The sequence below is a fragment of the Oncorhynchus clarkii genome, chromosome 7 (assembly GCF_045791955.1).
Source record: "Oncorhynchus clarkii lewisi isolate Uvic-CL-2024 chromosome 7, UVic_Ocla_1.0, whole genome shotgun sequence".
NCBI lineage: Eukaryota > Metazoa > Chordata > Actinopteri > Salmoniformes > Salmonidae > Oncorhynchus > Oncorhynchus clarkii.
In genome coordinates, this window is record NC_092153.1 from 57,830,284 (window position 1) to 57,843,477 (window position 13,194).

The window sequence follows — 13,194 nt, forward strand, 5'->3', positions numbered from 1 at the left end:
TGAGCCTGCCCTCCCAAATTAAGTAGCCACCAACCTCCTGTGGTGTGTGTGTATGTGTGTGTATGTGTCATCATTCATTTGGCTAGCAGTCATTTCCAGTGTGTGAGAACAACTCTGTTCATGGATTTGGTTCAAGCTCACCAGACGAAGCACTCATAAGCGAAGGCCTGTTGTGGAGTTTGTGGTTGGAGATACACTGCACACATTTGATTTGAGAAGGGTTTACTCGATGTTACCGACCAATTACACAACAAAACAACCCCCATTCCCGCAAAAAAGCCCCTCTACTTCCACCACACCTCTCCCCTCTTTCACTCCACCCATCTGCCACCTCTGTGAATGCAGAGAGAGCGATAGAAACAGAGAAAGAAGGAGAGTGATGCCAGCCATATGGCGCCCCTGTCCTCTCCTTCCCTCCCTCCCCTACCCCCTCTACTCACCACATCAGGATACACTTGTTCTGGTGGGATCCGGTTTCTAACGGAATGCTGCCTTGCTCTGGTTTGCCGCAGGCCCGGTATTATTAGCAGACACATCCGTCCCCTCTCAGTGGGCTGGTGGTCAGGGAGGGGCACCCCTAACGGACTCTTAACCCCCCACCACCTTACTAACACCCCCACCCCTCCCCCCGACACACAACACACTCACATTCCCTCCCTCCCCAAATTCACTCACCTCATCTTGCTTGCGGCCCAGAGTGCATTGCATCCCTTCATAAGGATCTTTACACAGTAAAGATCTTAAAGGGAAAAAGAGAAACTGCTGCTTCTCACATACTGAGCTTTCTTTTTGCTTTTCTCTGTATCCCCTTTTCTAATCTCCTCTTCTGTTCACAACTCCTCTTCTGCCTCTGTAGCTGAGAGCCAAGGCTTCATTTCTCAGCTTAGGACAATAAGGGTTTGAGGCCCAGGGACTCTGAATCACGTCACCACGCTCTCTTACCATCCCCTCACTTTATGCGCTCCTCATGACCCTTAGGCCAGGGTCTAGTGCCCCAAGTGTTGAGATGAGGTTTAGCATGACTCATGTCAGCAGAAGCTTCAAATCAAATCAAATCAAATGTATTTGTCACATACACATGGTTAGCAGATGTTAATGCGAGTGTAGCGAAATGCTTGTGCTTCTAGTTCCGACAATGCAGTAATAACCAACGAGTAATCTAACCTAACAATTCCAAAACTACTACCTGATACACACAAGTGTAAAGGGATAAAGAATATGAACATAAAGATATGAATGAGTGATGGTACAGAACGGCATAGGCAAGATAGTCTAAACTCTATATCTACAGGATTGGATGTGGGAATGCCAACCTCAGCTATTATCATATGACTTTGTCATGGCTATTCAATATTCATGAATTTACATACTTTCAACAGTTCCTAAAGATCGCATTAGGACCCACTGGTGTGTCGTGGTTGAACTGCATTCTGACATACAGATTATTTAGAGGGTCACACGATTATTGGGTGTGTCATTCCCAGCACTAAAAGGTTTGGAATGTATTTTCCTCAAATACTCTTCAAATCTCTGTACAATAGCTATAGGATGGTATCATATTAAGCTGATCGTCCACTGTGGCTATGATACAGCCAGAGAACCATAAGGACAGAGTTCTCACGACGTCAAGACCCAGTGTGGTGGGAACAGCCTCTTATTCCAATAGAGAGGCACTGATCATGTCCCCTGTCGCCCTCCACTCTGCTCCGCCACAATGTGTTTCTTATACACACTGCCGTTTTGTGTGTGCACTGTATGTTCCCTTACTGTTTATTTTCCTACAAAACACCATTTCTATTGTCTGGTGACGGAGACCTCTCTTACACATTGTGCCTCTGCACGTAGCGGCACCGTGCCTCTATGTATTCGCATGAACCTTTTAGGCCTTTTGGCTAGTTTTTTCCCAAATTCTTTTTTTGGTACAAATCAGAAAGAGATTATTTTTTCCAGAACCTTCTCTTGACTTCAAGCGTCATCCCCAAGCAACACTGCCATCTGGTGTTGAGATCTGCTCTTGGGGGGGGGTTAGTGTGTTCAGACCTGCTGGGTGTGTCAGGATACAGCTCCATGGAAGGCTGGATATATAATCATGCTTCAAATCTAGGCCCATTCATTCATTGGGCCTGTTTGGGTCAGGATGAGTTTCATTGTGTTGGGTGTCTTTGTATAACATTCGCTCTATTTGACAGTATTTCAGTATGTATTGGACTTTACACAACTAAACAGGCCAACTGAATGTAGGCTTATATCACGTGTACCCAAAAGGTTCTATCTAATACAAGAACATCAGAAAAAGAGTAACACTGAGTCCCTCTTGATCATATATTGCTCTTGAACATCACCAGTAGTGCGTTGAGGTTACCATGGTAATGTTGGCACAGAACCAGAAGAGAGTGGGTTGTGAGAGCGCCTGTCTGCTGACTCTCATGGTCACTGTAGCCCAATGTCTATCTAGTACCAGTGTCGAAGTGAGGTGAGGCAGGTTGTTGTTTGTAACACTGTGTACTCTGTGCTCCAGAGCTGTTGAAACGGCGCGGGTCACATGTGCTACTTCCCCCAGCGGCATATGGCGGTTCTCAGGGGGGATGTTGCTGGCTAACCGCTGCCCAGGCTGGGCTTCCGGCCTTTGGGCAGCTAAGCCCACAGGTGCCCCTCTCGCCCTCCAGCACCCACGCTATCATCCCACTCCAGACACCGTGCCAGGATACTGTGGTGACACAGCCCTGGGCCCTCGGTTCCTCCCATGTCAACAAGACTGAATATGGGAAATTGGCTCCAATTCCATTAATATGATTAAAATAGTATATGCCAATCCCTCATCCATAATTATAACAGGCAATATCTGCTCTGCTCTGTTCAGAATCATTAGAAGCAGCAGACTGCGATCCAATTTCTCCTTTACTATTTTTATTATTCATGGCAACGCTGGCCCAGGCACTTCGTCAATCAAAGGGAATAACACACATTTCCCTTAAATACACTGATCCTTTCATCTCACTATACATTGACATTATTTAGCTTTTTCTAGGCAATGTATCTCAATTTCTCCAAAATGCTTTGAGGATCATAGGATAAATTCAGATTCATCTCAAATTAGCCCTACTGTCGCTCAAGACCCCCAATGGAGGACTCATCTCTACTTATGGAATCCCAATAGTTTCGTTTAAATCTTTGGGAGTAGATATATTTCCTCCCTTAGGTAAAACCGTTGCCAGAAACTTTAACAGAGCGCACAAATCAATGAAACTCAACCTCAGTAGATGGACAAACATTCCAGTTCCTTTAACCGGCAGAATATCTGTTGTCCAAATGAATATGTTTATGGTTGAATTTGTGCAGTTCAATGTTTCCCATGTCGCCCCCTTCTGGCTATTGAGAAAATATATAAACAAGAAAACATAATTTAGGAAAATATGAAACATAATTTGGGAAAAATCACCATTATTTTTACCAGGTACAGTGCATTCCGAAAGTATTCAGACCCCTTGACTTTTTCAACATTTTGTTACATTACAGCATTATTCTAAAATGTATTAAATTATTTTTTCCCCCTCATCAATCTACACACAATACCCCATAATAACAAAGCAAAAACAGGTTTTTAGAAATGTTTGCAAACGTGTATATATATCACTCAGTAATGTCTTGCATCCCCCAAATGGTCAGAATGTGGAATCCGTACCATTGCCAATATCATGGAGAGTAATTTTTGAGAACATTCACAAGATTTGAAAGATACAAACATTACAAGACACATTTTTTTTCTATATTTACAACTTAGGTCAGCTATGCTGGTCTATGGAGTCCCTTGGGAAACCCAACTACCAAACCATCCAATGATGGGATTCATAAACAAATTATCTGGGCTACCAAAAGGACTAATTTCTATAATATATAAACAACTTTTGGAAAGCTCATGTTCTCAGCTAGCCATTAACAAAGTATGGACCACAAATGTAAGTGAATCTGAACAGCCATTTAACTGGAACAGAATATGGAAAAATGTGACCTTGGCATCTCGTAAATGACTGCCCCTCATTGAGGACAACATGTTGGTTGGATTAGTTTTAGGGGATGGGATGAGAGGTTGGGGGTGGAGATATGATATGAACTAAATATGAAACTATATGAATTTGTATATTCAACCTGTAAGCCCCCTCAATGAAAAAAATGTATAAATAAATCAATTGGTCACAAAAAAACAACACTGATGGGAGGCGAGGAGAAGGGGAGAGAGATGCTTACAGGTATGAGGAGTTACTGAGTGACAAGTGTTTTTAATCATCAATGTAGGGATCTTAATTGTGTGTAGTGATCCAATATTCCATTGTCATATGTTCATATGTTCTGAGATAGTCCTCTCAATGTCCACATGTTCAACTCAGTTCAGCGATTCTTGCAGGCCCACAAAACATTGCCCTTGAATATTACTGTAACTCCATTATACTACATTTCCGTTGACGTCATGTAATGTTGATTGTACCAGTGGCAGTGAACCTGTTAGGTTTTGATCCTAACTAAATATTTTCAGGTCTGAGTTTGTCAGTACTAATAGCTAATGAACCTCATAGAGAACAATATGCCTGGTTTGGTTTTACTATTTATAACTCAACCCAGGTATCAGTGATCATCAGTTCTCTCCAAACACAAGGGGGCAGATTGTCTCTTATCCCACATCAAGTTACATTAAAGCCAGAACTGTCAATCAATGACATGGCAAAAGAGACATCACAGGAGTGTGTGTGTATGTGTGGGTATGTGTGTGTGAGAGATATATAGATAGAGAGATAATGATAACTGAGGCGGTATGATCAAACCATGTCTGTGAGGGGAGAAGCCAGCTTGAAGCCTTTTCATCTCTAATAAAGGCTTGTCTTTATTAAGCCAAGCACATCATGCACCTCCCATTCGTGTGTGCATGTTTGTATGTGCGTGCATGAGCATGAATGTGTGTGTGCTTTTCTGGAAGTAGTGTTTATGCAGAAGTACTGTGTGGTCAAGTTTGCGTATTTAAGAACTGCACTGCATATAGTGTCTGCTATGCTGATGACAGTGTTTGTGTTTGCTTTGCTGCAGGCAGTATGTGTTTGTGCTTGTTGGTTTGTGTGTATAGGTAGTGTGTGTGAAATACTGTGGCTAGTTGAGAGCCTGCCTACCTGCGGTATGTCCGTCCGTCTAACCCACCTCGTTGTTATTATTAGCCACTCAGACTGGCAGCTCGTCGCGAACACTGCTAAAACGGGCAAAGCAGTTAACACACCCCCCTCACACACCACCCCCACATAGCCTCACCATCCCCCATACACACACTCACATCCCCGCACACACACTCACATCCCCGCACACACTCTGCAACCCCCCCCCCCCCCCCCCACACACACACTGCTCACACACACACTCTAAACTCCCAAAAAAGCTCTGTAAACCACAGCCAGAGGGAGCCGCCCGTCTGACGCCAACTCCAAAGGCCAGCCGGGGGTCAGTGTGTGTGTGTGTGTGTGTGTGTGTGTGTGTGTGTGTGTGTGTGTGTGTGTGTGTGTGTGTGTGTGTGTGTGTGTGTGTGTGTGTGTGTGTGTGTGTGTGTGTGTGTGAGTGCGAATATTTGAGTATGTGTGTGTGTCTTTCTCTCTCTGTGTGTCAGAAAGTGTGTGAGCTCCTAATGCCATCATTGTGTGGGACTTTGGTATGGGACAGTGTGAAAGCTGTGACAGGTTATTTGTGGTAGGAGAAGGGGAGGCCCGTTACCAAAACTGAGCTCTTCTCTGTTGACTGTCATAGCATCATTTCAAACAAAAAGACAGTTAGGGTTTGGCTGAGCAATCCCACAGCTGGAGTCAGAACACAGGGGCCTGGAGACCTAGGGGTAGAGAGCGCTGAGTTGGCTGTCGGCTGCCCCTCTGTTGTACATTAGCACGTTAGCATGTTATCGGGCCATGGCTTTGAGGGGTCTGAGTATCACCCAACTGATAACTGATCCCCCTCTGCATGAACCTGGCACCAGCTGACCCTATATCCAGGGGGGAGGGAACAGGAGAAGCAGCCACCATGAAACTCTGACTATCTAAGTTTTATAGTGTAACTTAGATTTTTTTGTGAAACTACAGACCTGAAAAATTAAGAGGTGCTTTGCTAAAGTACTGTACTCAACTGACAGGTACTGTCACATACTCATACTGTATGAGTACATACATACTGTAATTTGCTACATGATGCAGGCTTAGGGTGAAGGGTCTTTACTTAGGTTCCTGGTCAGCTAATTCTCCCTGGTTTGGATCTATTAACAACTCCTGCTGAGACTGAGGCATTCCTAATATGGACACCATAAGAGATTATCAGATGGATGAAATGAATATGCTTGTTTGGGTGATTGAATTAAACCTGTGTAGAATGTGATACGTGTAGACCTAACAGGACACCTGGATGTCAAGTACCTTTCTTACATAACTTCAAACTGATTTTCAGGCAGAATCTGTTCATCTTTTGTGTTTTATATGTTGACATATCTTATTTACCCAAAATAATACTGGTAAACCATATTCAGAGACACAATAACTCAAGTCAGTGGTTACAAATGTTATAGAAATGTATTTCAATAATAATTTCTCTATACTAAAGCCATGATTGTCAATGTACATTTCTATATTTCAAATTTGTGGAAAGATTTGCGTAACATACTGTCTGAAAACTTTACTGCCGTTTAAACATCACAACTACAAAAAGATGCGGGTGGCAAAGTACATGGCTTGAATGATGGATAATACAAATGAAGCAGGGGTGAGGAACCCATGAGCCTTTATGATCACATATTCTGCTGGTTAATGGTGTAATTCAACTTCTTCAATACATACTTGAATTATAAATAAGGACAGAGACATCTAACCACTTTTCCATTTAGCACTATATTTACACCTGGAAGAAGTGATTTAGTGGCTCTCACTATCCCAACATCATCCAGTGAATCAAACATCCAGTCATCAGCTGGTTAACAATAACCTTCACACACTCTGCAACCAGATGAGCGTTTCCCTGGCTGGAGCACATAACAAACAGATCTGGGACCAGGCTAGATTTATATATACAGAACCTGACTCAGAGTATGTAGTAGGCCTACATTTTATAGATTGCTACTTCACATTAACTGTCCCATTTCAATCTGCTCCCCAGTCATTCATTATTAGAAGTTGCGTGGGCGTGTCTTCATCTCCACACTCTTAAAGGAGTAGCGCTCTCCACTGCGGCTGTCTGTCAGGATGTACCAGGTGCCCCAGTAAATGCCGTTGGTCAGCCCGCTGTAGCGCCCGTGGTAGTACCGTCCATTCAGGTTAGCCGCTAGGCAGGCATCGAACCACCAGCCCGCACCGTAGTACTGCGCACAGTTCCCCGAGGTGTAGCGGTCATGATCACGGTCGTTGGTGCTGAACGCTCGGCCGTCGTGGTTGTAGCGTTTGCTGTAGCTCAGGGCATTTCCCGCGTCACCAGAGTACTCCCGTGCTGTCAGACGGTACCTGGGAGAAGGAGCGACAACATTTACTCAGCGTTCATAACCAAGTGAGAAGGTGGTATTTACCACACACGACTAGGAAAATACACTTGAACGCCCCTCCAACTGGTAATTACTAGTGGGACACTCGTCTATCATCCCTGATCTCTGTCTTCTCCCACATACTGACCTCTGATGTCACCTACTAAGGAAATTACCTCAATAACAGCATTTTCGGAAGTTACATCCAACAACAAAATACAATTTATAAAAAGCTATCTATTAAAAGTGTTTTTGAACAATAGAATTTGTTTGCGAGCACGACGGCTGTACTTTTAGTTGATAGTTGCCGCAACTTGTTTACCATTAGCCAATCTCAATGAGTTCAAAGCATGTGAATGCATCCAACTCATATTTATTACTTCACAACTGGAAATTGCCACATTCCCACTTGGTTATGAACACAGCATAACACCATGAGTGTATTAGTTTATTTTATGTTAAAAAGATATGTTCACTCCAAAATCAAAGTTTGTCAGATGTTTACTGACTTCCAAAGAGGTCTTATGTTGAGATGAGTCCACGTCATACTCCATCAGTTGTGTAGATCCAGATACATGCATTAAAGATAGGCACTGTCTAATTTCAGGCTGTGCCTATCCTCACATTCAGATGCCGTGGGACCTGAACTGATCTTGACATTATCCCACTTTTGTAAAAAAAAAAATATATATATATATATATATATATATATATATATATATTTGGTCATCTTTGATTTTGAGTTAAACAATTTATTTAATTTGTGCATAATATACACTGTACATCTTAGTCTGCCTATCTATCTGTGTTTCCATTACTTCTGTGTCTCTGTTGCCACTCTAAAGGTGTTGTAGGTGGCTTGGCGTTTCTGCTGGTGCCAGTCCTCCAGTTGAATACGCAGTAGGTGTTGACCAGTGTTGGTGAGAGCATGCAGCGCTGCGTTCCCCAGCCAGTGTTCTCCCTGTGGGGAACCAAAACCCTCGCGATACTCCTGCCACGTCCGATTGAAGTCCACCGAGCCATCTCTCCGACGCTGGAACATCGTCCACCCTCCGCCTGCCGTCTCCATGTCACACTCTGCCTGGGGAGGGGCAAAGGTAACAACTCTTGGACATCCGACACAATAATGATGACGTTTCCCTGACCATTGCCAATAGTAGAGAGAATATACGGGGTGATTATTGAGATACAGTATGTAACGCATTGAGACATTTTTCTGTAATCAGTGGCCTTGTGGTTTGAGTGTCCGCCATGAGATTGGAAGGTTAGGAGTTCCATCCCCAGCCGAGTCATACCAAAGATTGTAAAAATGGAACACGGTGCATCTCTGCTTAGCACTCAGCAGTAAGGAGATATATTTGGGGTAAGGCCCTGTGATAGACTAGCATCCTGTCCAGAGGGTGTACTTGTACATCAAGCTGCCTTGGGCTCCTGCGAGCCGTTCTGGCTTGCACAAACAAGGCTGCTTTACTGTAATCTGTAACATTAGCTCCCTCCTTGTCTGTTTTTTCTCGCTGCATGTTCCCCTCCAAGCTCTACAGATGGTGCATAACACACATACAGCAAACAGGTTGTTTGCATTTTGTGTGTGTAAGTATTATGTGGTACCTCGACTGCAGGTCTGTGTGGGTCAGGCTGGATGGTGTAGATTCCGTTCTCTCGGATCCCCAAACGATAGATCTCAGCACAGTCCTGAGGATGCAGCCTCACTGAGGGGGCAACTGCAACACACACACACTTGCGCTCTTACATCTGTATATTTTGTACGCACATGCGCACACAAGCACTCAAGTAAACACACACACACACACACACACACACACACACACACACACACACACACACACACACACACACACACACACACACACACACACACACACACACACACACACACACTGCTCTCACCTGTTGGAGGGTGTTGTGTGATGCTTCTCAATAGTAGTAGCAAGTCTTTCTCTCCCTCTCTCCCAACCGCTGCCCCCTCTAAACACATAAAACAAGAAGAGGTTGTGTGAGATTGAGGACTCATCCCACTGTAGTTACATATAGCAGTTATCTTCTGATCTGTTGTAGAAGTTATATGGTGGTTTTGTGAAGGTTAAAGAGTTGTGCACTGGGTTGTGAGATACCAGTGAACTATCTATCTGCCTTACTCATCCCACACAGAGCCTTGCATTCCTGTGCACTCACCTCTGACCGACACAGACCAGGCCTCACTACGACTTTGTTAACTGTGAGTGTGTGTGGCCCTCTTAAGAGATAGGAGATACACCGTCATTGTGTGGAGAGGGTTCAAGAGAATGAACAGGAGGATACACAGAAAGAGAGAAGATAGGTAGTAACAAGGTGTGCATCTGTGTGTGTGTATGTGTGTGTGTGTTCGCCATGCTCCTCACCCAGTCGTCTGGCCATAGCCCTGAGGGCCTGGCTGTGACAGTGAAGGTCACACTCTGTCAGCACTGCAGCCATCAGAGCCAGAATGGCCCCCAGCGTGTCCCCTCCCTGGCCTGCCTGGCCCCTGGGGGCCCCCGGCTCCTGGAAGGAATGCATACATCGCTGCAACTGGAACAGACGCTCCGACACATCCCCTGCCTGCAGAGACCACACACAGCATTACAGTCATGACATGACACACACACACATGCATGTACCAGCATTTACAGTCACATCACACAAACACAAACCGACACTAAGGCATGCAAAGTAGATGACTGCCACAGACTCAATCACTCAGTCACGCTTACATCCCTCCTAGCCATGTCAGTGGAACACCTGTCATTGCATGAGCTCAGCAAAGCCATATGATGAGGACATTTATAAACCCAAGCCTAATTTTACTCCCACTTTGATTGTTATCTCTGGAAAGCATCTGTCAAGTGGTGCCAAGTGAAGAGTGCCCCTAATCCCCAGAGTAGGGACCTGTTGCCCGCTCTCCACATACTATACCACTGACACTAATGCTTACGACACCAGATACTACCCACTGGGCACAGACGTCAATTCAACATCTATTTCACGTTGGTTCAACATAATTTCATTTAAATTATGTGGAAACGTTGATTCAACCAATGTGTACCCAGTGGGTGTCTATGCCACTATGCTACAGAGTTGGGCTCAATTCCATTTCAATTGGCTGAGTGACGTTATGTCCATAGTCACTGTTTCAGCGGCCTAAACTTTACACCCCTGCCACACAAACCAGAGGGACATGGTGTGTCAGACTCAGAGACTCTGCACCAGCATTATCTAATCACCCCTACCGAGCAAACATTGTCCAGGCCTTCCTCTGTGCCACCCAGCTCAGAATACTCATTGTTTGGTGTGTACAATACCTGAGTCCGTTATATCAATACCTCACTCATTCTACTGGGAAAAGCACAGGAAATGACCTCAGATTGACCTGGTGATGTCACTCACCTCGGGCTGGACCTGTCGGACTTCTTGTCTGTGTTCCTCCCTCAGAGGGGGGTCGGAGCCAGCCAGGGGGGCAACCACCACCCTGCAGCCCGCTGTCCCAGGGCTCCCCTCACACCCCCCTGACCCTATCCTCGCAGGCGGAGCGGCCACCAAACTGTCCCTGCAAGGGGGGTGGGGACAGACTGGGTCTGCGTCTGGGAGGGACAACACGGCCCCCACACACAGGGACAGCAGCAGTGGGACCACGCCGATTGAGCCCAGTAGAATCATGGGAAAACTCCTAAAAGAATTTGAAAAGCTGGCAGAATTCAGTCTCTCAGACACCTCTGAGTTTCGTCGTTTACTGTGCCTCCCGACACCGGTTTTCACCTTAAAGCAGTTCCGCCTTGCCAGCCTCTTGGATTTGGGTGCCCACACCTCTTTGGTGCCACTTGTCCTTTAAAAATTGTTTTTTTGTACTTGATGGGTTTCTACTCCACTCCTGAGTCTGTCGGCTTGATGCTTTGTTTGAAGCCTTGGATGGTGTCCCTCCACTCTCTGCCCATATAACCTTCTTCTATTTCTGTGTGAACTTCATCTTTTTCTGTCTCTCCATGTCTATCTCTTTTTTTAATCTAATCTTACTGTAATCCCGATCTCTGTGTATGTCTCTTTCTATCTATCTATATACCAATTTCATCCTCTCGACTTCTCTTCCTATTTTTTCTCTCTCCCTCTGTTTCTCTTTCTCTCTCTCTTTCTGTTAGTGAGGTTCTTTTGGCTCAAAATCCTAGATAACTGCGCCTCTCTTTGCTGTCTGGCACGCACTAACGCACACACCTCCTGATTCTCACACACACACACACACACACACACGCACAGACACATGGTCACACACAATCCATCCATCTCCTTGACCAATCCCCTCTCTCTCTCTCTCTCTCTCTCTGACTCTCTCTCTCTCTCCCTCTCTGACTCTCTCTCTTTCTCTCTCCCTCTCTCTCTCTGACTCTCTCTCCCTCTCTCTCCCTCTCCCTCTCTCACTCTCCCTCTCTCCCACAGTTTATGGACACAGAAATCAGAGGAGTGTTCGAGGAGCTTGTTGTAGAGTTGCATCCCTATCTCAAATGAACAGACATTTTCAGTAGACTGGATTTTTACTCGCCTCTCCATTTGTCTCTTATCTCACACACATGCTCAAGTCACATATTCCTCCCCCTCCTACCTACCTCTCTCTCTCTCTCTCTCTCTCTCTCTCTCTCTCTCTCTCTCTCTCTCTCTCTCTCTCTCTCTCTCTCTCTCTCTCTCTCTCTCTCTCTCCCTCTCTCTCTCCCTCTGACAGTCAGTGCCTGCCTTTAACTCTCCCCTGTTAACGTGTGTATGTGTGAAAAATGTGTATGTGTATATTTGAGACGCTTTTCCTCCAAGAGGCCAAATCTTTTCTTCCTCTCTTGTATATCCTCCCCCCATACCTTTAGTTTATTGCTGGACGTGTTTACCAACTGAGTTCCTACCAGGTCTTAAAGACTAGGCACTCAATAGTGTAGAGCAGTCAGGAATTCTTCCATTAACACTAGGGCCATCCCGACTCATTAGCAGTGGTGTAAAGTACTAAAGTAAAAAATACTTTAAAGTACTACTTAAGTCGTTTTTGGGAGTATCTGTACTTTACTTTACTATTTATATTTTGGGAAACTTTTACCTTTACTTCACTACATTCCTAAAGAAAATAATGTACTTTTTATTCCTTACATTTTCCGAAACCCAAAAGTGCTCGTTGCATTTTGAATGCTTAGCAGGACAGGAAAATTGTCCAACTCACACACTTATCAAGAGAACATCCCTGGTCATCCCTACTGCCTCTGACCTGGCAGACTCACTAAACACAAATGCATCTTTTGTAAAATATGTCTGAGTTTTGGAGTGTGCCCCTGGCTGTACGTACTTTTGCTTAAAATATAAGTGATTTGAAATTATTTATACATTTACTTTTGATACTTAGAACCAAATACTTTTTGACATTTACTCAAGAAGTACTTCAAGGAAAAACTTCCACTTTTACTTGAGTAACTTTCTATTAAGGTATCTATACTTTTACTCAAGTATGGCAATTGGGTACTTTTCCCACCACTGCTCATTAGGATGTGCCAAATGGACGCATCAACAGAATACACACCCACGGACACACAGTCTGCCCCCCCCCCCCCCCCCCAGTACGTGTTCAGTCAGTCAGGAATGGAGAGCAGTCCATCATCCCTGTCCCAGTGTCCCTT

At 44.7% G+C, this 13,194-nt stretch overlaps 1 protein-coding gene across 1 annotated transcript; it reads right to left on the reverse strand.

Annotated features, from left to right (window-relative positions):
- Positions 1-6,646: 6,646 nt before the first annotated feature.
- On the reverse strand, positions 6,647-13,110 carry LOC139413542 (fibroleukin). The gene is made up of 6 exons (XM_071161041.1): positions 10,943-13,110; positions 9,922-10,117; positions 9,431-9,508; positions 9,131-9,243; positions 8,341-8,603; positions 6,647-7,505 (listed from the first exon to the last, which is right to left on the reverse strand). The coding sequence occupies exons 1-6, from the start codon at positions 11,210-11,212 to the stop codon at positions 7,175-7,177; spliced, it is 1,251 nt and encodes a 416-aa protein (XP_071017142.1). The 5' UTR covers positions 11,213-13,110; the 3' UTR covers positions 6,647-7,174.
- Positions 13,111-13,194: the final 84 nt, after the last annotated feature.